This window comes from Kogia breviceps, chromosome 4 (genome assembly GCF_026419965.1).
Source record: "Kogia breviceps isolate mKogBre1 chromosome 4, mKogBre1 haplotype 1, whole genome shotgun sequence".
NCBI lineage: Eukaryota > Metazoa > Chordata > Mammalia > Artiodactyla > Physeteridae > Kogia > Kogia breviceps.
The window spans coordinates 164800539-164826485 of NC_081313.1; the positions used below are offsets into that span (position 1 = coordinate 164800539).

The 25947-nt window shown below is 47.8% G+C and overlaps 1 protein-coding gene across 1 annotated transcript in view; it reads right to left on the reverse strand.

The window, feature by feature from the left end:
• The window catches only part of SLIT3 (slit guidance ligand 3), a 631375-nt gene that overhangs the window by 120934 nt on the left and 484494 nt on the right, over nt 1-25947 (reverse strand). The window contains exons 8-10 of the mRNA XM_059063071.2: nt 25625-25788; nt 16282-16423; nt 4724-4795 (exon numbers count right to left, since the gene is read on the reverse strand). Coding sequence (XP_058919054.1) covers nt 4724-4795; nt 16282-16423; nt 25625-25788 — 378 coding nt within the window. The remainder of the gene's footprint in view (nt 1-4723; nt 4796-16281; nt 16424-25624; nt 25789-25947) is intronic.

The window sequence follows — 25947 nt, forward strand, 5'->3', positions numbered from 1 at the left end:
AAGTCTCCCTTTCTTGCCTCATGCCTTGGCAAATGCTTACTTTTCTCCCCAGAAGTCCTGAGTCATTTCACCTCCCCAGTGACTTTTCCTTCCTGACCTGAATGGAGGTTTTGAGCAGTGACTTAAGTCTCTGTCTGGTTCAGTGCATCTTCCAGGCCGGGTGATGTAAAGACATCATGAGATTCTCATGGGATGGCTTTGAGATGTGGGCCTGTCGCTGGCAGTCCTCCTCGGACGGGAGCAAGCCCAGGGCAATGAGGATCAGGGCTTTGGGATAATGTGAGCGAGAAGGATGCTGTGTGTTAGAAGGCAGCTCACCTGGCCTCGTTGGCACAGAGGAATCTCCCTGGCCCGGAGGCTGCTCACTCCGCAGCAGCCCACGGTCTTCTGAGCGCCTGTCTCGCTAACAACACTTTCCTGAGGAGGGAGACTCCTCTTAGGAGTTATTAGCTCAGGGACAGCCTCGGGGCTCCTGTCCCTGGAAGGGGAGATGCTCCAATTTCCAGCTACAATGAACCTCTCTGGTTCCTTTTCTTTACCAAAATAAATCAATGGGTCTTTGCTTTTGTGGAGAAGGGGAAGAGCTGGGGTCTTGGAGGGTCAACAAGGAGGAGGGAAGGGAATATTGAGAAGCAAGAACATCTAAGCAGATTCCTTAGCAATTGCCTCCAGCGAGACCAGATGCCCCATCCCCACAGCCTCTTAAGCTCAGTCCTTCTGTCTGTTTCTCTCCTCCTCCTGCTATCCTTCAAACGGGCTGCCCAACAACCTTCGCCTAGTCCTCTGCTCCCTTCCCTCCTTGTTTCCAAGACCTGCGTGCGACTTGAAAGATACTCCACAGGTTAAGGTTCCTTAGGCACAGCTGTTGAGCTTATCCCTTTAGCAGGCGAGATCGCCTCTAACAAATCCACAGATTGTGCTCACAAACTAGTCAGCTTACACTGGCCTTTTCTTCAGAGCTCTGTTTTGGTATAAGGGTCTTAACAAGCAAATGCTCTGGATTATCCTAATCTCGCTTGCCCTCAGCCTGGCTGCCTAGCAAGGCATTTCAGGCAAGCGTGCAGGGTCGGTGCTCAGATCAGACTAGTGAGAAAGCCTCACTTGTTTTTTTTTGGGGGTTTTTTTTTTTTCCTGACATTTTTAATGGGATGTCCCTTCAAGGTCCTTGGCCCTCTACCGTGTCAGCGGAGGTTCTGTGACCAGTGGGAAAGCCCTCTGCTTTAGCCTTGTCAGGGCAGATGCGTTTTTAGTTCAGAGCTAGACTTCTGGATGCACCCGTCTCTAAGGACAAGGCGACATGTCTTGTGATTTGGAGATGCTGGGGAGCGGAAACTGGAGAAGTGATAGTTTAGCTGGGAACTGACCCTGGTGGTCACTTCATCTTAGTTCTTCATTCTGCAGGAAGGAAACGGCAGCCACAGGTAAAGGACCTGTAGCCACAAGTGACTGGACACAGTGATGTGGGTACAGAGCTGGCATCTCCAGTCTCCTTTCCATTTCACCGTGATGGGTGCAGAAGGTGGTGGCCCTGGACAGGAAGGTAGACTGGGGAAGGCTTCAATGCCCACCCATCTCCAAGCTTGACCCCTCCCAGTCCACATCAGGTGGTCCCAGAGCTGACTCCTGGTGTTTGGGTCGCCCTCGATGACCAGTGGTTCTCAAACCTCACTAGGGTGTTTATTTATATGCACCCACAGGGCCTCCCTCGTGGCGCAGTGGTTGAGAGTCCGCCTGCCGAGGCAGGGGACACGGGTTCGTGCCCTGGTCTGGGAGGATACCACATGCCGCGGAGCGGCTGGGCCCGTGAGCCATGGCCGCTGAGCCTGCGCGTCCAGAGCCTGCGCTCCGCAACGGGAGAGGCCACAACAGTGAGAGGCCCGTGTAACAAAAAAAAAAAAGCACTCACAGAGGGTCTGATTTGGCCCTCTGGAGAACTGGGGGTTAAAAATCTGCCTATGTAACAAATCTCCAGATGATTCCCAGGCAGGTGGTTTCTGAGTCATACTTTAGTATTTCAGAATCTGGTCAGTCTCAAACCTACCCCAGTCCCCTGGGGCTTGATAAACTGGATGGGGGAGAAGAAGTGGCCTTTGCAGACAGTTCAGAAGAGAGGTGGTAAATTCCAGTGCCAACGAGGGTCAAGCGGGGATTATGAGCGTGAGACACTAGGAATTGGCGGAACTTGTGGAATATTGCTCTACCTTAGAACGTGGGAGGGAAAGAGCTCAACACCTTTGAAGGTTTGGCCTTCAAGTGTCGGCGCTCTCGGTTAACCAACCCTGTAAGACTGGGGCATCCTCTCTAACGTCTGCTACCCTCCCTGCAGACGGCGTCTCTATCTTGGTACTAGCTTTCACCTGGAAGTACTTTTTTTACACTAAGCTGACCGCTAGAAATTCATCTTCTTCAGGGACAAAGCCATTCAACATTCAATCAAGCCATTCTATCAAGGAAATTCTTTTTTCTTTTTGTCATTGGAGATAAGAAGAGGATGCAGTTCACTCACAGCGGAGGGAAAACTTTTTTCTGTGAGATATTAAGAGGTAAACTGGTCACATATACCTAGGAGGAGTTCGCCCTTAGGGTTTTAAATTCCATTTTCACCAGGGATCCTACTTCTCCAAAGCCCTTGCACTTCAGTCTGGGTTTCTGAAGTTCTGTTAGTCAGAAAAAATTTTAAGTGGTCTCTCTTTCCTCCTGCCATCCCCTTGTGCGGGGGCTGGGGGGGAAGGCATCATAGTAAATATCAATAGCATCAGAAGCGATCAAAAATGAAATTTACTTCCCAGGTCATGACGGAGAAGATCTTATGAATTGTGAATGCACAGATCATGGCAACTCCAAAGGGATGGAGAAAGGACAGTAAAACATAGTCACACTCTAAATTACCTGGACTTCACAAAAAATTAGAGCAGTCACTTAAATCATGTAAGAGATATAGGTTGGGGCAGTGACTGAACTTGTCATTTTTCACTGAAATTACTATCTGGCTGCATAATCAAGCTGGGCTTTAAAAATGAATTGGGGGGCATATGGAGAGTGAGCTGGAGAAGCAGGGAGACCAGGAGATTAATGGCCCAAGGTTTAAATATTAAGGCCTATATTTATACAGCTCCTCCAGCAGGAATGCTGCCAAAGGGAGGGAAGGAGTACGTGCTTAGAGCTGGTGCATTATGTTGGTTTCTACTTCTGGAACTGTACCAGGAGAAAAATCTTGTTTGGTTTGGATTTCCAGGGAGATGGGAAGTTGGCTTCCTAAGATCTGAGGGTAAAGTGTACCAATGCCACTGTTTCGCGGGGATGTTTATTTTTAACGTAAAAGGAGCAAGCAGACACTTAACCTCTTTAATGCAGGCCCTCCTACTCAAGGGAAACCGATGAATCAGCCTGCGGTGGAAGGCAACAAGCCCAAGTCCATGCAGTTTCTACCTGCCCTCTCTCTCTTCTCTGTGTGGAGGGCCAGAGAGAGTAGGCAAGTGCAATGAAAGCATCACTGTGATGACTGGGCTATAATAAATGATTTCTTAGCCTGGAAAAGGGACAGGAGCCTCCCTCCTAGGCTCTTAATATCTGTGATGGCAATGGCTGGCTTCTTTCTGAATCCTACTAGCCTCCCTTCAGAGCGCCCCGCTCTGAGTGACGCACAGAGCAGTACTCAGGGTGGTCATGTGATGGGGAGGGCTGGTGCTGATGATGTTACCACGATGGCAGGGATGGGGGCCAGGAGGCTCAGATGCTGTCAGTGGAGTAGGGAAGGTACACTGCAGTGTCGGTGTCAGCAGGTACTGATAGGCTGTAGTGATGGCGTGGTATTGGATATGGTGGTAATGGCTATGCTGGGGATCATTGTGGGCAAAAGGGAGGTTCCAAGGCTTCTTATCTCACTTAGAAAGATTAGAAAGTCCTTACCGTGGTCTAAAGAGCCCACGGGAGCTGGCCCTTATCTACGTCTCCAGCACAACCCCCACCACCTTCTCTTCATTCACTCCGTTCCTCCTCACTATTCTGCAAACTATCCATGCATGCTCCTGAGAACTCCTCTAGACTCACTCCATTCCTTCATTCAGGTCGCTTGCACACGGAGGCCTTCATGGGTCAACCCATCTAGAGACCACCCCTCCATCAATCTCTAGCCCCTTCCCTTCTTTTTTTGTTTTACTTTCTAGCACTGGTCAGGTTCTGACATTTACTTGGTTTTATTTCTGTGCCCTCCCACTCGAATACGCAAGCTCCATCAGACGAGACTTCGTTTTAGTTCACCCTCTACCCATAGATCCCAGCACAGTTCTTTGTTCCTGGTGGACATCGGCTAAGAATTTGTTAGATGCATGTGTGCATGGGTAGGTAGGGATGTTGGAGACGGTGCTGTGGAATGATATAGGGAAACGGCCACATCTCTACTGAAGCTCCTACTTGAGGTCCACATCCCCCAAACCAGGGGACAATCAAATGGTGACATGGGATTGTTTTAGGCTGACACAGCCCCACCTCCCACCCAGATAATTTACTTCACCCTAGTTGGATCACCCTTAGATCTGAGGTGCCTAAACCCATACACCGCCCCATCTGGTCTTACCTCCCCGTCTTGGGAGACATTCCAGGTCTGACACTGCACTCTCCTGAGGATTGTGATGCAGCCTCTCATCTGGGCAGGCTGCCCACTACGCATAGTACCCCCCAAACTGAAAACATCTGGGCCCATTTCTCTCCAGGGGAGACTCACATTCGCTTCAGTTTCTTGTACTGGGTGAAGGCTCCAGCAGGGATGGATTTGATGGAGTTCTGTTCCAGGCGTCTGAGAAACAGAGCAGAAAAGAGTCGATTAACCATCCACCCATCAACAAATGGTTGTCGGGGGCCTTGAGGACAGGATGGTCTCTTCCATCACATGGCATACATTCTTAGATGAGGGAGACTCGGTAAACACCGTCCAAAAGCCAGAGACTCGTGTTCTGGTGTGTGGAGCAGCCAGCTCAGGGTCTGATACCCCTGGGAGAAAGCTAGAAAAGATGACTTCTCCTTGAGGATATTTGGTTCTTGCTTATGATAAGTTGTCTTTGGGAGGCAGTTGTCATCTTCAGAAAATGTTGTAGGAAGTAACCAGAACGCTGAAAAAGTCAGAGGGATAAAGAGAAGGAAGAGTAAAGAGAGATGGACAGATAGCAGTGCCTATCTGTTCCGGAAGCACGTCACCATTCAGTTAAAACCTCCACCATCCTGCTGCTGGGGTGCAGTACAGGCAGAGACTGCATTTCTGGGCTTTTCTTTTTTTAATGGAGGTATAATTGACATATAACTTCAGTTTCAGGTGTACAACCTAATGATTCAGTATTTGTTTCTGGGTTTTTCCAATTGGCTGTTCTAATATGATGAAGAAATAGCCTTCAAGTCTTTAGGCTCCCAGGCTGACATTCATCACACTGGCTCCCTGATATCCTGAGGGCCCCAGGAGCCCCGAATGGATCACTCCCCTGGGTTGGTGCTACAATCTGTAGCTTTATGGCCTTACGGACTTTGCTGAATTGCTCCCTCTCCTATTACTCTGGAAAGAACAAGAGATGCCGCAGGCCCAGGGCCCAGAGCGTCTTTGGAAGAGAAGGCGCATGGGGAGCGAGCAAGCCTTTTCATTCTTCATTCTTTCATCTATCAAATAACTTCCCGTCACCAAGAACACGTGTGGTGGGAAACAAGCATGAGCGGAAGGCGGGGCCCGCTATTAGAGGTGACGAATGACGGCCTGGTCCACATCTCCCGTCCCTCCGAGGTGTGGATCTTTTCATCACCTCCTCATTTGGTGTGGATGATCCCCAAACCCTCTGCTGGGAAGACACAAAAAAGTGTGTGTGTGGTGTGTGTGTGTGTGTGTGTGGTGTGTGTATATGTGTGTGGTGTGTGTATATGTGTGTGGTGTGTGTGTGTATGGTGTGTGTGGTGTGTGTGTGGTGTGTGTGTGTGTGGTGTGTGTGGTGTGTGTGGTGTGTGTGTGTGGTGTGTGTGGTGTGTGTGGTGTGTGGTGTGTGTGGTGTGTGTGTGTGTGGGGGGTGTGTGTGTGTGTGGTGTGTGTGTGTGTGTGTGTGGTGTGTGTGGTGTGTGGTGTGTGTGGTGTGTGTGTGTGTGTGGTGTGTGGTGTGTGTGTGTGTGTGGTGTGTGTGGTGTGTGGTGTGTGTGGTGTGTGTGTTTGTGTGTGTGTGTGTGTGGTGTGGTGTGTGTGGTGTGTGGTGTGTGTGTTTGTGTGTGTGTGGTGTGGTGTGTGTGGTGTGTGTGGTGTGTGTGGTGTGTGTGTGTGTGTGGTGTGTGGTGTGTGTGTGGTGTGTGTGGTGTGTGTGGTGTGTGGTGTGTGTGGTGTGTGTGTGTGTGTGTGTGGTGTGTGGTGTGTGTGTGTGTGGTGTGTGTGGTGTGTGGTGTGTGTGTTTGTGTGTGTGTGTGGTGTGGTGTGTGTGGTGTGTGTGGTGTGTGTGGTGTGTGTGGTGTGTGTGGTGTGTGTGGTGTGTGGTGTGTGTGGTGTGTATGTTTGTGTGGAAGGGGAGGAGGGCTGGGGGAAGCAGAAGGAAGAGATGGGAGGAACTGGCTCCCTTGGAGGCTACATCTAGAGGATGCACACTTTTGGCTGGGATGAACCCATTCATCTTGAAGAGTAATCCCTGCTGCAAAAGAGGGGAGACAGTTGTATTAATTTGTGCCTCTGCAATCTCATCTTCATTGGGGGAAAGAGAGTATTTGTTACTGGAACCACTAATGGAGCAGTTTGCCAGCAATTTTCCCATTTCAAACAACATCTCAGCTGCTAATGTGGAATGGTTTGTCAGGCCTACCCATAACACAGACAAATCACTCTCCAGGCCGAAGGAAGGGGGTGAGGAGGGGAGAACGAGGAAGGGCGGGTGAGAGGAGAGAGAGGGAGCATCAGGACAGATCATTCTTGGCTGCCAGATGAATCGAGTCTACAAATGAGGCTGCCACGGTCTATTAAGAGAGCCTCTTTGGGGCCGGAGGGGCCGGGGAGTGTGTCTGTCGAGCACGTGGGCATAGGCTGGCTGGACAGCGGCCTGGTGGGCCCGTAGTGAGCCAAAAAAGCATGCCACAAGGTCGCAGAGGCTGCGGGCTCCTGGATATAGCTACCCACAGAGGCAGCAGACCCGGGCAGGCTGCCTTGATTGAGAAGTTCCAAGGACATTCTCATTTTCCAGCTGAGCAGAGTTCAGGGACTTCTCCGCCAAGGCAGCAGCTCCGTGAACCTCTGGGGCTGCCAGTCGGGTGGCAAATGCTCTCCGGGAATCCTGGGATTCACCTGCCATTTTGGCAGGGGGATTGCGGCTGGAGGATGCCTCTGGAGAGAGCCACTGTCTGTAACGATGGCAATCCCCTCAGTTTCTGCAAGAGGATCCACGGCTCCCAGCTGTAGGCCAAGAGCCCAGGCAAGTCAGGTCAGCTGGCTGACTGTGCAGTTCATAATGAATAGTGTCCACTTTAGTAATGGGTGCAAGAGCTAAGGGAAGGATGAATCAGTGAGTAGGATGTGATACCTATCGCCAAGGAGTTTAATAATCTGGTGAGAGAGAACAGCCCAAGACGGTCCATCACAGAACCAGATTTTTTTTTTTTTTTTTTTTTTTTTTGCGGTACGCGGGCCTCTCACTGTTGCGGCCTCTCCCGTTGCAGAGCACAGGCTCCGGACGCGCAGGCCCAGCGGCCATGGCTCACGGGCCCAGCCGCTCCGCGGCATGTGGGATCCTCCCAGACCAGGGCACGAACCCATGTCTCCTGCATCGGCAGACGGACTCCCAACCACTGCGCCACCAGGGAAGCCCAGACAGAACCAGATTTTATTGCTAACATAAGAAGAAGAGTTGTCCTTTATGGAATCGAGTTGGTTTATGTCTATTATCTCTTTGAATCCTTACACTTCGGAGGCAAGCTGTGTTGGCCCTACTTTGTGGACGAGGAAAGTAAAACCTACATGGATCAAAGAGCCTATCCGAAGTGACAGAGCTAATAAGCGACAGAGCTAATAACTGGCATTTTTCTTTTTCCGTCCATTGGATGCACTGCCTTCTCTATTTTTTGAAAACAGAAAGTGAAGTCTATATACTAAAATAGCTTTCCCAAAGTCCCAGAAAAGTTTAAGGAGTGAAGACCCCAGTACTCATTCTGAGACATCATGCAGTCTCTGCAGAAGTAAGTATATTGTAAAAAGGCTGTAGGAGTTGAGGGAAGATGGAATATAGATGCATGTGTGTGTATATATATACACACACACACATATATATATCAAGAGATGTATAAAATATGCAAATAGAGTGCAAAGGTGTGGCTTTGAACAAAGAACAAAGAATTCCCATCTTAGCCTGTTAACCCTGGCAGGGACGTTGCTGTGTATCCCGTACTCTTTACCCTTGCACACTCTGGGGATGGTCTTTATTTCTGCAGTCTCTCTGCCTCTTATGCTGCTGTGGGTACCCGCTGGACATCCAACTCCTTACAGGGTGCCAAGGCCAGGACATGATGTGGGTTAGCCTTGCCCCAGGGGGCATTAGAGTTTGTCAGTGTACTTCAGATGTAAAGGTAAGGCAAGGGTGAGGATAATAACAGTAAGAGCTACTATGTATCAGCGTGTACTTGTAAGTCAGGCATCAGACTAAGAGCTTTGCACCGTACACCTAACTTAGTATTGACACCTCTCTGAGGCAGGTCCTGTTTGTTATCACTACTCCCACTATAAACATGAGAACACTGAGGCTCAGAGATGTTAAGTCACTTGTCCATATTCACAAAGCCAGGAAGAGCTACAGCCAGGACTCAAACTCAAGTTCATCCAATTGGAAAGCCTGCACTCTCAGTTACTGAGCTTTGCTGAATACCGTTTGCTGCTGAGGCACCTCCATTCCTTGAGTCATTGCCCGCTCATCCTCAGGAAAATTGCCCCTGGGTCAAGGGAGGAAGTCTGGGGTGTGTGTGCACACGCACGTGTGTGGGCACACACACAGGCTCTACACAGCAGGCAGCCTCTGGTGGGTCTTACACAGCTTGGAACAAGCATGCAAAGATCCATACTCACAGTGACAAAAATTCAGTGTGAAGGACAAAAAGCAGCATTAGCATCAGCAAAAACTGTCACATTTAGGGATGTGTCTGAAGCCAGCGGCTGTCTTTGGTCTCTCTTAACTGGCACATGTGTCTTTCTTTGGCAAACATTCTTCAGGCTGCAAACTGATTTAATAGAACTAGCATAAAAACAAACATACAAATCAAACATCTGAGCATCTTCTGGCGCTGGTAGAAATAATGCGAACATCTGATGGGGATTTCAGCCATTTGTGTTCTGTATTGATTTGCCCTAGTTCCTCAGTGCTTCCTTAATGATCTGTCACTTGCAAACATGCGACTGAACACAATATATTTCTAGCAATACATAAGTCAACGTGATGCCAGAGGGAATGGCAGGGGCATAGCTAGTGCAGGGCCATGGCAGCAAGTCACCTGATAAAAGAGTTTCTGGAGCTGGATTAGAATATTGGTTGCAATAATGGTGGACATCTACCATTTATCGAGGGCTTTTTATATATCAGACGCTGTGCTCTTCACACACTGGCTCATTTTATTCCTTCAACAACACTACAAAGCAAGTAGTATCACTAATATAATAACAACAGAGATGAGGCATGTGGGCATATGTGACATGAGTCATTCCTAACCAGCTTTGCAGAGTACCTGGCATTGCCTATAGAAAACAAAGGTGCAGACACAGAGCCAGATTTGCTCTTCTTATTATATGCATATTCTCAGATGCCTCCAACAGAGAAATCTTTGTCATCAACTTAGAAAAAAATGAGAACTTGAGACTAAAACATTCTATCATGTCACATATGTGACATGTGCATAAGCTTTTTCCTTTTAGATTCCAATTAGTAGCTTTCAAACATTGTGCTAATTTTCTATACAATTATGTTATATTATTTAATCTTCATGGAGAATCTCTAGTAGGGACGATGAGCTCCATTTTGCAAAGATGGGAACTAAGTGAAACATGAGATGTTAAGAAAGGTACCCAAAGAGGCAGAACTGGGATCCAAACCCAGAACTATCTACCCCAAGGCTCTTTTTTTTTGTGTGTGTGGTATGCGGGCCTCTCACTGTTGTGGCCTCTCCCGTTGCGGAGCACAGGCTTCGGACACGCAGGCTCAGCGGCCGTGGCTCACGGGCCCAGCCGCTCCGCAGCATGTGGGATCCTCCCGGACCGGGACACGAACCCACGTCCCCTGCAGCAGCAGGCAGAATCTCAACCACTGCGCCACCAGGGAAGCCCGCAAGGCTCTATTCTTAATTATTCTGCTGCCTGATCAGCTTCACCTTTATCCCACCTGCCCCCAACCCACCCCATCCCCCCTCCTTCCACATGGCAGCCACCCAGAAACCTGGTGTCCTCAGAAGAAGATGTGATACTTATATACAATGGAATACTACTCAGTCACAAAAAAAGAACAAAATAATGCCATTTGCAGCAACGTGGCTGCAACTAGAGATGATCACACTAAGTGAAATAAGTCAGAAAGAGAAAGACAAATACCATATGATATCACTTACATGTGGAATCTAAAATATGGCACAAATGAACCTAGCTACAAACAGGAACAGACTCACAGACATACAGAATGGACTTGTGGTTACCAAGGGAGAGGTCGGGGAGGGAGAGGGACGGACTGGGAATCTGGGGTCGGTAAATGCAAACTATTACATTTAGAATGGATAAACAACAAGGTCCTAATGTGTAGCACAGGGAACTATATTCAATATCCTGGGATAAACCATAATGGAAAAGAATATAAAAAAAGAATGTATATATGTGTAAAACTGAGTCACTTTGCTGTATAGCAGACACTGGCACAACATAGTAAATAACTATACTTCAATTTTTTTTAAAAAAGGAAAAGAATCCCGGATGTTGATGATTTCCAGAGCCCTCCAGCCCTTTTGCTCTGCTGATTACTTTTTTTTTAAACTTCTCTCTCCTTTTAAAAATGTCCCTGGTGACCAGTATCATGGGGGCATATTTGTTTTGTTTAGCAGATAAACCATTGTTTATCTCCCCACCCCAGATAAACAAGGGGGTTGAGGTGAGGCTAGGTGGAAAATGGGGCTACCTTTTCCCCTAGATGCTTTTGATTTATGATTTGACGTCTAAGTCCATCCACAACCTTTCTCTGGCAACTAAATTTACCTGTTATAGCCAAGGGCATGAGACTCGGGATGACACAAAGTGGAGGTTTAGAGCAAAAATGGAAGAAGATGGGACAGAGATGAAGATGAGGTTCTAGGTACAGATGGCCCCTCTCGAGCCCTGAGGCCAGGAGGGGGGAACGAAGACCACAGAACAGAAGAACGTGTGGGCCTCTGGCTCTTCCCAGAATCTATCCCCGCTGGAGGCTGGAGCGGGTTCAGAGAAATGGCAGGGAGCAGCAAGAACAGTGCTGTTGGTGGGAGCTCAGTTTTGAGGAAAATCTGCAGTGAACTGTCTCACTGTGGATGCTCTGGAAGAAAGCTGTTTTTAGAGGAATTGGCTCTGCTATTCGGGGAGACCAGTGCACACTTCTGAGCTGCTTTGGCTTTGAAAAAAATCTAAAAGAGTCAGCCAGATTGCTTTCTATGAGAGATAGACTTTCCTTCCCCTGAATATTGGGGAGTGCAGAACCCCTCACAAGGTTTAAGAGCATTACTACCAGCTAAGGATTGCACATATAGGGAACAGAGAACCGAATGTGGTGCAAAGTGACCCTAAGGAGAAGGAGAAATCTGGGTTATATAGGTGGCTATGGACATGAGGCGGAATTCTTTTTTTTTTTTTTTTTTTTTTTTCGGTATGCGGGCCTCTCACTGCTGTGGTTTCTCCCGTTGCGGAGCGCAGGCTCTGGACGCGCAGGCTCAGCGGCCATGGCTCACGGGCCCAGCCGCTCCGCGGCATGTGGGTTCTTCCCAGACCGAGGCACGAACCCGTGTCCCCTGCATCAGCAGGCGGACTCTCAACCACTGCGCCACCAGGGAAGCCCGAGGTGGAATTCCTGATGGTAAAAAGAGAAGTCACGTTCACATGTCTTTGGGATGATAATTCGGATACTTCCTGTGCATCTTGGGGTGCATGCTACAGTTTCTACTCTCTGCTCCCTCTTTCTCATCTTTCAACCTCCTCCACCTGCTGGTCTTCTCTCGTTGATAAGAGGATGAATTTTAACTGCTCAAAAGACTTCTAGGCCAACACACAGGTCCCCAGGCACGGGCTTCATGGCCTTAAGGAACAAACAGGTTTCCTCTGCAAAGGTCTCTCTTACATGTCACCTCTCCCTGTGTCTAACCAGAGAATCTTGCCTCGTCTGCTTTAATGTCTCAGCTTTATTTGATCACAGAGGAGAATTAGGCAAGCACAGCAAGAGAAGTTCTAGGCAATCTGTCTGGTGGGTCGTGTGTGCCCGGTCAGCAGGGGCAGCCGTATTTCCATGTCTACATACATTTGCATGAAGATGAGCTACTGCCAGGCTCAATTCACAATGCAAGTGGCTAGCCTAATTCTTGAACCTGTTCTCTCAACCATAATCTTCAAAGAACTGACGGAGCTTTATGGAGGATCTTACTCAGGTAGCTTCAGCTCCTGTGATGTGGTTTCCAACCTTTCTCACCATGCCTAATATAAAAGTGGTGGTAGTAGTAGCCGCAGTTGTAGTAAAGTAATACCATTCGTTGCTAACATAGTATATATCCTATGTGCCAGACCCAATACTAAGAATCTGATAGCATATATTCATTTCACTTTCACATAAACCATTAAGACGGTACCACTAGCCTCTGAATTTTTCAGTTGAGTAAACCAAGACTCAGAAATGTTATTTGCCAATGGCTAAAAGGCAGGGCAGAGCTAAAATGCGGGTCTGCCTGAATTCACGGTCTATACTCTTAAGACTGTGCTTGTTGTTTGTGGCTGCTTATTTTTAGAAGTACTCTAGCTAGGTTGGCCATTCCCAGACTTCTAGATTTCATAGGCTAGGTGGTTACAGACCTCTTATTTTGTCAATTAAGGCAATCTCTGTGTGTCTGTTATAAATAACATTTATATATAGACTTATAATTATATAATAATGACACATATGATTAAACATATTTATATTACACACACACATACTCATCCTTCAGTGGCTATCATTTTATAAAATGAAGAGTATTTTTAACAACAATGATAACAGAGTAAGGAAGTCTAGAAATTTAAAATAAAGGACACTTCTTGAAATGGAATATTTTTGCTCAATTAAAAAATATCACATTGTTCTTGTTATTCTTACCTGACCTCATGTAAGGAAAACAGTAATAATCAGACAGCTTTTCAGAATTAACTAGACTAGGGCTTCCCTGGTGGCGCAGTGGTTGGGAGTCCGCCTGCCAATGCAGGGGACACGGGTTCGTGCCTCAGTCTGGGAAGAACCCACATGCCGCGCAGCGGCTGGGCCCGTGAGCCATGGCCGCTGAGCCTGCGCGTCCGGAGCCTGTGCTCCGCAACAGGCGAGGCCACGACAGTGAGAGGCCCGCGTACCGCAAAAAAAAAAAAAAAAAAAAAAAAAAAAGAAATAACTAGCCTATCTTGTCAACGTTCCTTTTAAAATTCAATGTCCAGGTGTGAGCCCAACGGCCCAGGTATGGTCTGGCCTCCATGGGTCGCATCTCCAGTGGGGACGTCTATAATTTCTCTCCCCCAGACACCTGAGCTGTGTGCCCGTGAGGCCCAGGCTGGAGGTATAGGGATGTGGAGTGGGAGAGGAGGGCGGGCAGGCCCGAGCTCCTGAATCAGGGCTGGGGTGGGGACGGCTGTGGTTTGGGACCTGGTCAGCGGAAGGTCTGTGGTTGCCAAAGAGAAAAGATAAAAACTCGCAGATGGAAGGGGAAAGGAACAAGGTGGGGCAGAGAAAGAAAGCAAGGTGCTATGGGAATCTGAAATGAGATGAATGTTGGCAGGAATTCTTCCTTGACACCCTTGTTGGGAGGCCCGGAGTCCTACCCTGGCATGGATGGAGGGGATGGCTCTTGTGACAAGGAGCACAGGGTTAACTGGGTGGAGAAAGAGACCGGGCTGGGTAGGAAGGTGGGAAGACCGTGGGTGCAGAGAGGGAAAGAAGTGGGTGTGGAGAAAGGGAGGGAGAAAAAGAGAGGGGGGGAACAGTACAGAAAAGGCAGAGAGGAGGGACAGGCGTAGGGGGAAATGGGGGACAAAGGGCAGGGGGTGGGGATGGGCGGGACAGGTGTGAGGTCTAAGTGAAGTCCCGAGATGGAAGGGCTCTCCAAGGCTAGAGCAATGGACCACAAGGAGTGAAGGCGAGTCACGGTAAAACACAAAGGGAATGCACTGTTGGTTTTTGCTAAAAGAAGACTGACGGCTGAGTGAAGGTGGAAGAAGGTACAGAAGGTGTGGATGTCAGGGCCAAAAAAACACACGTGGTTGACTCGCTCCTGCCTGCAGGAAGTGTGTGGAGGCATGGGTTGTGTCCACTGGGTCCGGGGAAGAACGTTTGAAAGGGAATCAGAGAAAAGCTGGCAAAGCAACTGAAGAAAGAAGAAACGAAGGCTCCCCTCCCCTTTTGTAAGTTATATGTTTCTTCTCATCTCAATCAGGGTGAAACCAAAGTCATTAAAATGATCTGGCTCCTCATTACCCCTCTGACCTCATCCCCTGACACTCTTCCTTGTGTTTACTCCACTCCAGCCACACTGGCCTTCTGGTATACGAGGCACAGTCCTACCTCAGGGCCTTTGTGCATGCTGTCCCCTCTATTTGCAATACTCTCCTCCAGATATCCACTTACTTTTTCTCTCACTCACTTCTTTATTGTTCTCCACAGACCCTACCATCTTCTAACATAATATCTATTTCGCTTTGTTCTGTTTATTGTTTGTTGCACTCTTCCCTCAACTAGAATGCAAGTACCATAAAGGCAGAAATTTGGTCTATTTTGTTCACTGCTGCTCCCTAAGCACAGAACAATGATTGGACCACAGTGGGCTCACAACAGATGTTTGTTGAATGAATGCATGAATGAATGAAAGGGTCAATGGGTCATCTATTGGAATGCATTGGGAACAGAAGGGCATGCATAAGAGAAAGAGGAGGGGGAGGAGGGGAAAAGGGAAGAGGAGGGAGGAGAGGAGAGGGAGGGAGAGGGAGAGTAGGGAGAGGAGATGATGCAGCAGAGAGGTGAGGGAAATGTATATAATATCTTTTATTTGGAGGGATTTTATCTAATGATGTTTCTAGTTGGGGGGGTTCCATCTAAGCATGTGTTTAATAAAGCCATCTAAAGATGAAGGTAGAAATGAAAACAGTTATTGTCATGTAAAGAGTGATCTTCAGGTCAATGTTCACTGACCCTCTACTCAATCCAGAATGAGACACTGGCCATTTTCTAACATATGAGAGAAGAGTGGACAAGAGATTAAGCTACATGGACAAACAAATTTTACTGGAGTTTTGGATACCTGTGCACACACACAGACACACAATCTTGTCTCATTACCTAAAGGTCTAATCTAGATGACAATAATCTGACTTGAAATGATTAAGAGCTCAGTCTCTTGCTCAGTAATAGTAGCTGTGAAATCAGTTCATTATTCGTATACTTTCCTCCTCCATCACCATTTTACAGAAGGCTTGCCCTTGTGTCAAGGGCTATATTAAGTGCTTTACATGTGGTATTTCATTTAGTTTTCACAATGACCCGTTGAGTAATACTATAATTATCCCATTACTATAAATGAGAATACTAGAGACGGGGAGAGCAATTATTTTGCCCACAGTCACAAACAGCTAGTACATGGTAGAGCCAGGATATAATCCCAGGGTGACTCTAGGGCAGGGACTGGCCAACCTTTACTGCAAAGGGCCAGACAGAAGATATATTAGGCTTGGTGGGCTGTAAGTTCCTTTGTCACAACTACTCAATAATGCCCTATAAGAACAGCCATAGGTAATACATAAATGAATGGGTGTGGCTGTGTTCCAATAAAACTTTATTTACAAAAATAGGTGGTGGACATACTTGGCCCATGGGCTGTCATTTGCTGACTGTGCTCTAGAATCTACGTTCTTGACCCCTGAGCTATCATACCTGGGAAAGCCTGGAAAGAGAGCAAAGAGATTGCTGAGTGCTTTCAACAGTCAGCTCTAACAGCCCAGCATGCCGCCAGCCTGTGGGGGACTAGCTGAGACCAAGAAGCGAGCTCGCCAGGGACAGAGGGCGGCAGACAGGCACTTACATTTCAACGATGCCCTCTGGCAAGTTGGCGGGGATCTCCATCAAGCCCTTCCCTCGACAGTCCACGATGTTATTACTGCAAGTGCAGGCTGAAGGGCAGGAGATGGAGTTGGCATTGCAGGATGGAGGCTCCGAGTGCGGGCCTGTGGGATCAGAACACAATGGTCAATTCATGTCAGTGTCAGCAGCCACCTGGGCTTCTGTGTCTCTTAACCAGCTTCCCAAGGAGGCAGCGTTACCTGATCAGCTACCTGAAAAATCATCACCAGCTAACATCGGCCCTCAGCTGGGAGACACAGCTGCCGCTGGCTAAACATTCAGCCAAGAGGAGAGAGTCTACCCTTGACCTGACCATTTCTAGATTGTTCCACTTGCTCTGTCATCCCCTCATCCTTAGCCTTTCAGAGACAGCGTTGCTCTCAGAATCAATCACACATGAAAATATGCCACTGGAATGCAAAGAGCATACACTGGGACTACTTTTTTGGGGAGTCCAATGTCTGAATGACATTCCAGGGTTTTGGGCTTTTATCTGGGGCTTGGATACCGCATGTAGACACACCTTCGTTTCTTTCTCAAGTGGCTGGAAGTCACTATCAAAACCAAGTGGGAAGAGAAAAGGTGACAGAATTTCCTCATTTGGGGCACTGATGTTGTCCAAGTGTCAACAGAGCCATCAACAGCGACATCCAAGGCCTTTTCAAACAGCTTTTATGTCCAAAGAACATGCAAATAAAACTTATCTCATTAGAAAAAAAGTGAATAAGTTACTACATATTTTGGAGCCTTAGTTTTGTTTGAGGTGAGAACCTGTGTGAATTTATCACAAAGTGGTAAAAAAACCCAAGAAAATGTCAAGGAAGGAGCTTATTTAGAAAGCCAAGTGAAGATAAACATATTAGCAAACTAACTCAAGATTCAAAGGGTCATAAGAATCTTAATCACTTTCTCTGGTGGTCACAGCAAATTGCTAACAGAAGTAAATTTAAACATTTTAAAGACACTGTATAAGTTTTCACGCTATGACTGTTTCTTCAAAGTGAGGTAAGAATCGCAAACCTGTGGTTAGTCTTTCAAACGTGGACACTGTGGTCCAAAAGGTAAACTCAACCCAATGGCCTTCTCAGGACCTTATCCCATACCTGGGGATCTAGCCAGCAGGGATGATTTCAATGTCTTTCCAGATCCACCTCCCTGAGCAAAGGGCCATGGGCTGAGACCAAATTCAGACTAACTCTGCAAACATCCTCACTGCTCAGACATGGACCGGCTGGCTGTGGGCTCTTGGAGAGAGATTAAACGTGAAACATGGAAAATATCTGTAGGCAAAGATGATTTTGGTTTGGCTCCTGTTCACTGGAGAGGCTGAGGCTGGGAAGCCAGAGTGAGTCTAGCTACAGTGGTAGAATCAGAGGACTGACCGGGCCTGGGGCAAGTCCTCGTTTGGACAGTGAGTGAGCCTTAAAGCAGAGGCTCCCCTCTCCATGTTCAACAGTCCCTATACTTGGGGGTGGTCCTTCTGCAAGACTCAAATTGATGCCTATGGCTTAATTTGGAACATTTACTTTGCCACAAAGTGCAACCCAGTGACCAAAGGTTCTTACTTCCCTTGGCCTCACTTTCACACAAACATACACACACACACACACACACACACACACACACACACACACACACACACACACACAATTTAAAAACATCCTCTTAAGTGGAATATTTGAGCAAATATTCTTATCTAGGGTCCAAGGACTTCAAACTCTCCAGTGTCACACTAGTGGATCTAACAGAGACCATGGAAAATGCCAGAGAGATGACAACTTACATTAAAAGCCCCAAGTGGAACATTCTCTTAGAGAGAGAGGTGGTGCTGGCTTTGTTCCAAACTGGGAAAGTCTTTACATTTCTGAGAAAATGACAACCCCAGAAAGCCAGCCTATAAGAACCTCAGATCAGGAATGAGACTGTTGTGGCCAAGAGTGTGGGCTCTGGAGTCCCACTGGCTCAGTTTGAACCCTGGTTCTATCCTATCATCCTTATGTCCCCGTGCCTCAGTTTTCCACACCTGTAAAATGGGGGAAACAGCAATACTTACTTCATAGCATGGCTTTATTGCTAAGGCAAAGGAAATTAATGCATGTAAAATATCAATATTTAGAAGAGGGCATGGCACAGAGTTAGCGCTTAGTCGTGTTATTTGTTATTGCTTTTGTTGTTCTTATTATTATCATTATTTTTTGGCTGCACCATGCGGAACACAGAACTTCCCAGACCAGGGATAGAACCCTTGCCCCCCGTGGCGGAAGCATGGAGCCTTAACCACTGGACCACCAGGGAAGTCCTGTTGTTGTTATTATTCATACTGGGTCTGGCTCTGCCACGAATTGTCTACAAGACCTCAGGCAAGTCACAGTACCCCCCGGCCCTGAGTTTTTCTGCTGCCATCTTGGTGAAGTTTGGACTGCATGACTCTGAAGTCCTTTCTGGGTCTGGAGATCGACTACTGTTCTTCAGAAAAATGGAAACAGAAGGATCAGAAGACACCTAAAAGCTTTCCCTCCTCTGCTGCATCTCTTTGCAGTTGGCAAAGAGGACCTACAGTGGGTAGGGCTCGCGTCCCCTCACCTGCATCCCCGCAAGGAGGCTGGGAGCGCCAGGACTGCAGGTGTCAGGGCTTTTAAAGTGTAGATGGTGCTCCCCAAAGAGAACTGCCATGCCTGGCCCTGCATATCAAGGGGCTCCGGTGCCTGACCAGCCAGGGACACATGCCACACCCCACACCTTCCTGGATGGGAAGCATCAGGGGCTCCATGGAGCCCTGAGCCTGAGCATTGCCTTTCCATCCACTGAGGCACAGGGTATCCAATGGCCACATCCCTCTTTTGATCTGTCAAAATATTACTTAGTGGGGTGTGTCAGAAAAGAGTGGAAGAAAGGCATTATGTTTTAGGGCTCACATGGGCAACAGAAAGTTCTGAAATGGAGTTTCTTCAAAGGTACCCCAAGTTCTGAAATGGAGTTTCTTCAAAGGTACCCCTTCTGACTTCTGTGCTGAAATGAATTCTGTTTAAACCAGACCCAGGCTGCAGCCTTGAGCCCCTCTGGGAACGAGCTGTGTCTTTCACAGGGTGGCTCTGATTTGGAAGAAAGTGTGTGCTACACTGCAAAGGATGTTGTCAAGGCCATAAAGGATTTGAAAAGCTTCCTTAACCAGGTCACTAATGACACCTTTTATTACGCGGAGAGAAACAACGGTAATTATAGTCTCTGTCAGCATCCCGGGCTCGCAGCTCCCCAGCTAGTTATTCACACATGGCAAGGATGCTACTCTCTTGCTGAAACAAAACACTTCAGGTTTAAGCCGGGGTTGAAAGATGATTTTGCTTTCCCTGGAAACATCCCCCCTTAATCAATGCTGGAGGGACCAAGCCTATTTCCCTCTGGGTCTCTGAGTCCTGTGTGGTGGGAGTCCTTCCTCTTTGCTTTCTGTCTCTGGACAGAGTGAGACTAGCATGTAAGTTCTACAAGGTCAGTGACCTTTTCTGTCTTATTCACCATTATATCCTCAGTGCCTAAAAGAGGGCCTGACACAAAACACTCAATAAACACACCTTGGGTGAGTGAGAGGATGAATACATGAATGGAATTGCCCCAGAAGCCTTAGAGACATGGAGACTGAATGCCACCAAGCTACAGAGGTGAACGATTCTTCTGGAAGGACCGTGAGGGGAGGCTCCCTGAGTTCTGAGTGCCCTGGGCACTGGTCCATAGCATCAGCCTCAGAGTGGGGAAACGGAGTCGAAATGCATAGACAGGACTCTCATGCCTGAAGCTCAGCTCTTTCTATCACAGCAAAGGCCATCTGTCTAGTCCCCTGAGGCCCCCTCTGAGCCTAGCTCACCTGCGCAGGTCAGGTGCCCTAGGTCCTCTGTTGACCTTTGTCAGCAAATCCATCCCTCCCAGCCTTTCCTGTCCACACACATTGAGGCTAAAGAGAGTGATGCAGGAGATAGTAGATTTCCAAGGGGGACAAAGAGAGGAAACACCTACCTTTCTACCCAGCAAATTCTATGACTACAAGCTAGGAAGAAGAGGGGAATGGGAGCAGAGTTTTTATATTGGGGTAGAAGGAGTCTCTGTGTCTCCTTGATGGAAAGGGTCTCTCTAGGTGTGTGCCTGCTTGCATGCATGTGTGTGTCCCTGTTGTATGATGTGTTCTCAGGGGGCCTATGCATCCTCATGGTTCTCGAGGGAGCCTGCCGACTGGTACCACTGCCTCTTCTCCCTGGCACAGCAAGGGCCTTAAATCAGAGCGTATTGATGAACTAGCAGGCAGACCCCCTGTCATGTACTTTCTAAGACGTTCTCTTATAAACTTAGGAGTGCGTGTGGACTTGTTCTTCCTTTCTTCATTTAAAAATAAGTGCCCAGGTTCTCTGCCCTCGGAACTCTTCCAGTCCCAGTGCTAAAATGCTACTGCCCTGGGGTGGAAGGATGTCCTGATCAGAGTAGGGAGATGGGGATGTGGGCCGAGTACCTGTCTCTCTTCTGGGGGCCCATCTCACCTTTCCTTAATCACTGCAGCTCTGGAATTTCAATCTGGAGCCAAAGCCACCTCTGTGCCAAACAAGGAGGAAGCTGAGATGCCCGGCCTCCCTTCAGATGTCTCCTAAGACTCCCTGGACTGTGGCCTGATGTCTGGAGGGAAGGCAGAGCAGAGCTCGGGGGGAACGGAGATGCTGGCCCTTCCTGCTCTTACTGGTCATCAAGGGAGCTGCTTCCCAGCCCAGGGGGCTGTCAACGAGCGAGAGGGCAGGAACGCGTTCCCAGCTAGACCTCTCACAGGGCAAGTGCCTGTGGTCACCGGCATGGACATTGTACAGATTATCCTCTCTCTGCTGACTGTACAATTCTCCCTCCGGTTCTGAGAAAGAAGAAAGATGGAGCGGTGACCAGGGATATGACTCCTGCCCAGCTCTGACCCCATCTTTGTTTTTCTGCTCATTGGCAAATGGGAATGATCATCACGCTGAAAGCCAAAGGCCCTAACTTGTCTGCCCAGATGAGTGGGGCAGAGGTCACCGAACTCCAGACCCAGAGAGGGCCGTGGAGATGGTGGGGAAACAGAAGCCCTGAGAGAGGAGTGTACCTGCACGTGGACACAGTTGTGGCCAAAGTCGTGGCCAATCTAATAATGACCATCATGCTCATACTAGTAGCTAACGTTTATAGGATGTTTCCTATGCACTGCATTGAGTGCTTTGTATATATCACCTCACTTGATCCTCATAAAACCCCTGTCGTAGATCCATTATTATTATTCCCATAATAGAAGGGCTCTTCTACCACCTCCTCTGCCAAAAAGACACTCACCGTGCCTCTCTATTGCCATGAAGTGGAAAACCATCAAAGCCTTGGAATCTCAGAAGGCAGGAAAGGAGGCTCAGGGGTGAGACATGTATTGTGTCAGCTACCCTGGAGATGGCTAGACACTCTTGCGTTAGAGCCATTGTTTCTTTCTTTCTGTCTTTAAAGAGAACCTCACCCAGTAGAGTGTGGAGAGTTGGAAAATCGACTGGCCTCATGAGCGCGTGGAAATAAATTAATTCCAGTATTCAAATTAAGCATCCCTGTTGGCCTCTGGTCTTTCAAAAGCCAACAACAGACTGCAATGACAATGGGACTCGAGCAATTATGATGAGAATATAAATGAACGTGATTTAAATACCAGAGGCATGATAATTTGGAGAATGGCTAAATAAACCTAATAATCTCATTCTTGCAATGTCCAATTATGGTGTTTTAATTAAAACCTCCTAAGGAAATGGGTGGCTAGTCATGGCTCACCTTAATTAACTTTATACCTAGTAACTAGTCTCAAATTAAAAAAAAAAAAAGTAGAAGGGGAAAGTTTCTTGTTTCCAAGGAGATACACCTACTTCATTTTTAATAATAACTGAGGAAGAGTTTGTTGAGAGGCTCTTAGGATCCAGCACTATTCTAGATATTGGGGCACTGGAAAAAAATGTAAGACATGGTCCCTTATTACTAGAAGACAAGATTAATCTTCATGAAAATATAGCTCACATTCAAAGGCAAAGGACAGATACATGTGAAATGGGTGGACAAACCAATGGGTTCAAAGATATTCAAAGTTAAGAGATAACTGACTCAAGAGGTCAAATATTTAGCTACTACCCTTGAATTACAAATTGTAACTGGTAGAAACGTTCTCAGATTAAGGGATCAGAAAATTGACACGTGGAGGACAAATCCTAGAGTTTAAACTCCAAAATAAGCCCTTTAGCTAAGGATGGAAAAAATAATTCAACTTGCAACTCATGTGAGCCTAATCATGGCCAAAGCATAACCTTTTCTCCAATCTGCTGTATGAACTCATAAAGTCCACTGGGGGACCCTTCTAGTCCTAGGGCCCTAACTTCCTCTTAAAACAAGGAAAATTAACAGAGAAATCCTTTCAGCAAGAGCTAAAGGAAACCAAGCAGTCCTGTTGCATATCATAGAAAACTGTTATAATAAATAAAATAAGAGTCTCCCACTCTGGTGAAAAGTGCCCAGCTGTCTCCCCAGGAGAGGAAAATAAACACCTTCAATTGAAGGGGACCGTTGACAGAGGGGATGAATTTTGCCGGAGTGCACTACTAGCAAATTTCTGGGTTGGCGGCGGTGATAAGGAACCAGTAGCCGGACTTCTGGGGAGAAGAGGCTGGGCTCCAGACAGCCGGATTTAATTCAGAGGCAGATATCAGGGACTTGGGCAGGCAGGGCCCTCACAGGCTGAGAGAGATAAAGCTCCTTCCTGTCTCTGGAGTCATGCGTTGGGTGAATTTTTCGATACCGTGTAGGGGCACAGGGAAGTTTTTCTAAGGCTGCCTCAACAGGGGCCACTGGTGATGAATACACATAGGGATGGTTTGATCGATGCCCCATGCCTTTCTTCCTCCTGAGCGGACGACTTCTATTTTTTAAGGGATGTTCATGCTCCTCCTTTCTTGACTGAAGTCCTCCTCCTGCGGGTTATGGGAGGAATAGCTTGGATGAGGAGGGAGCCTGGTGGCTTTGCAGCTTTAAACAATGGCCATCAGGTCTGTCCCAAACTGCCTCATTCGGATGCCTCGCTGGGCTCAGCGGTGGGGCAGGGCCTGCACCCTCAGAGGTGGGCTGCATCTCACAGTAAGGGGCTTGGTCGGTACATGAAAATAGCCCATTTCTTTGACCGCCTGTGGATGCACAGGCTGAATCTTGCTCCAGAGTGCTTCCTCTGGCATCCTTTTATCCCAGTCTCACCACCTACCTTGAACAAATCATGAAAGATGTAGTACTTTTGGGAGGGGGTGCTCCTCCTGAACCCCACTAATGAGGGCGGTTGTTCATTCGTTACAGATGTTCAATTCACCGGTTTTCCCTGCCATTGTATCTGACTTACTTTTCAGAAAGTTGCCCTGCACAGCATCCTATTTTGAAGCCTTGAGAGCCTGGGAAAAGCATCTAAAAAATCCCCCACGCCTAGGGGCCCTAATATGTTACTCCCCTAAATTCATACTACTAGTGAGAGGGTGGAGATTAATAGCATTTTCATGTCTGCAGTCTGTGGATTAAATTCTCATGTCCTTAAAAGACACCTGGCCTCGTATGAAGAAGTTACAGGATCAGCCTTCCGGCCCTGGGTTTGGAGTCCTGACTGCTGCTGGGTAAGCAATGTCTCGGCACTCCCTTGATGGGAAGGTGCTTTCATGACGAAGCACCTTCGTGTTGGTATTCGTGTTGGTGCGCGGCTTTAAACTTGGTACCCACCCATAATGATGTGTTGTAACCTCCTCCCTAATTAGTTTTTCTCAATAGCTTTTGGATGACTCCAGCAGTCTATAATTATTTCTTTCACTGGCACTTATGCCGATATTGTACCCTTTGCCTAATAATTACTGTAATTACAGTCACTATATTTGAGTTGGGTGTCTGTGTGATAAACGGTTTTATTATGTGTTTGATGGAAAGTGATTTCTAAGTGGGCGTCTATAGCAAATTGTTGAGGTACTGCTCTGAAACATGTTAAAATGTTTTTGGGTATTAAATGACTTGATAAAGTTGTAACATGACAGGAGAAAGCAGCAGATCAGGGAGATAAAGTCGAATTCAAGGAAAATTCCTGTATATGGCAAATGCAGCCTAAGAGCAGAAGAGGACAAGTCTGCACTTCTGGCCACATGGGGGTCCCACAGCGCATAGTGGGCTCAATAAACCTTCCATACTGAAAGTGGGCAGCGGTGAAAAAAGGTGAAAAGTGCAGTCCCCACCCATGCTAAGCTCCTCATTGACCTTTTGCCTTCCTACACACCAGAGCCCCAAGATCAGCCTTTAGAAGCCACTGGGTCCCAATTCCAGGACTGAGTTCCTGGATCTCAGGAATACATCTTTGGGGAACTCCTCAACTGAATACTCTTTTTTTTTTTTTTTTTTTGAGGAAATCAAGAGATTAGCTTACTTCCTTGCCACCAGAAAAGGGAAGAATGGATGGGATTGGGCAATGGAAAAATGAAAAGTAAAAACAAACAAGCAAACAACATTGAGGACCCAAGGCAAAGGCGACATCCTCTGGGAAGCTTTTCTCAGGTCAATCAGCCACCTCCCATCCTGTTGAGATGAGCTGCCTTCAGTCATGTGCAAACACAGCTCTGTTTTCTGTACTACATGGGCACCTGTGCTCCTATTACAGTTTGATTACCCACAGATCAAACTCTCATGTTTGCTCAGCATTTTGTGGGCCCACTAAACTATAATAGTTAAGCTCCACTCATTAGCTCTTACCAAGTGCTGTGTATTATGCTAAGTGCTCTATATGCATTATTTCATTTAATCCTCCCACGCATCCCTGGAGTTATGGACTACGATTGTTTTCTATTTTGCAGACATGCGGTAACTTACCAAAGTCACACACCATTAAGGGACAGAGCTAAGATTTCCAGCCAAGCGGGCTGACCCCATAGCCTCTCTCAGCCTGACTCTCAATTTCTAGGAGCAAATGGGCGATAGGAACGGGTTTGGCCAATGCTAAAGTACCTAATGGACTCTGAGGCTTAACAGGAAGTGATTCGTGAGTTCCTTGAGCATTTTCCTTTATCAGACGGCAAGAGCTTCTTTTCTGGAACACCTGGAGGCACCTTAGAGTTCTTTAAGTGACTGGCGAGTGCTGGGGCAACCTGCGAGGCTCCACACCGAGCTCTGGGCTGGGGTGTGTGTTCAAGGCCAAGGTGATGTTAAGGAGAGCTCACAGGTGGGCGAGTCCCAGGACAGGAGGGGAGGGGAGGGGAGTGGTGGGGTCACCTCACCTGGACACACGTACTCCTTCTTCTGCACGTCCGCCACGTTGAAGCCCCTCAGGTGCACAGGAGCCATGCAGAGAGTGAACTGGCCAATGGTCCGCCGCTGTCGCAGCCAATCCGAGAGCCAGGCCAGGTGGCAGTCGCAGTACAGGTGGTTGGAGTGGAGGCGCCTGGGAGAGGGAGGGACAGAGGGGAAGATGCCGTCACAGCAGGAAGCGGGGAGGGTGCCACTGCCTGAATAGAGTGGGCTGAACCTCCGTGCCCTTTGCCCAGTGTGACCGTCCTCGGGAGCCCAGGGGAGCACTGCCCTCTGCACCGTGGAATCACCA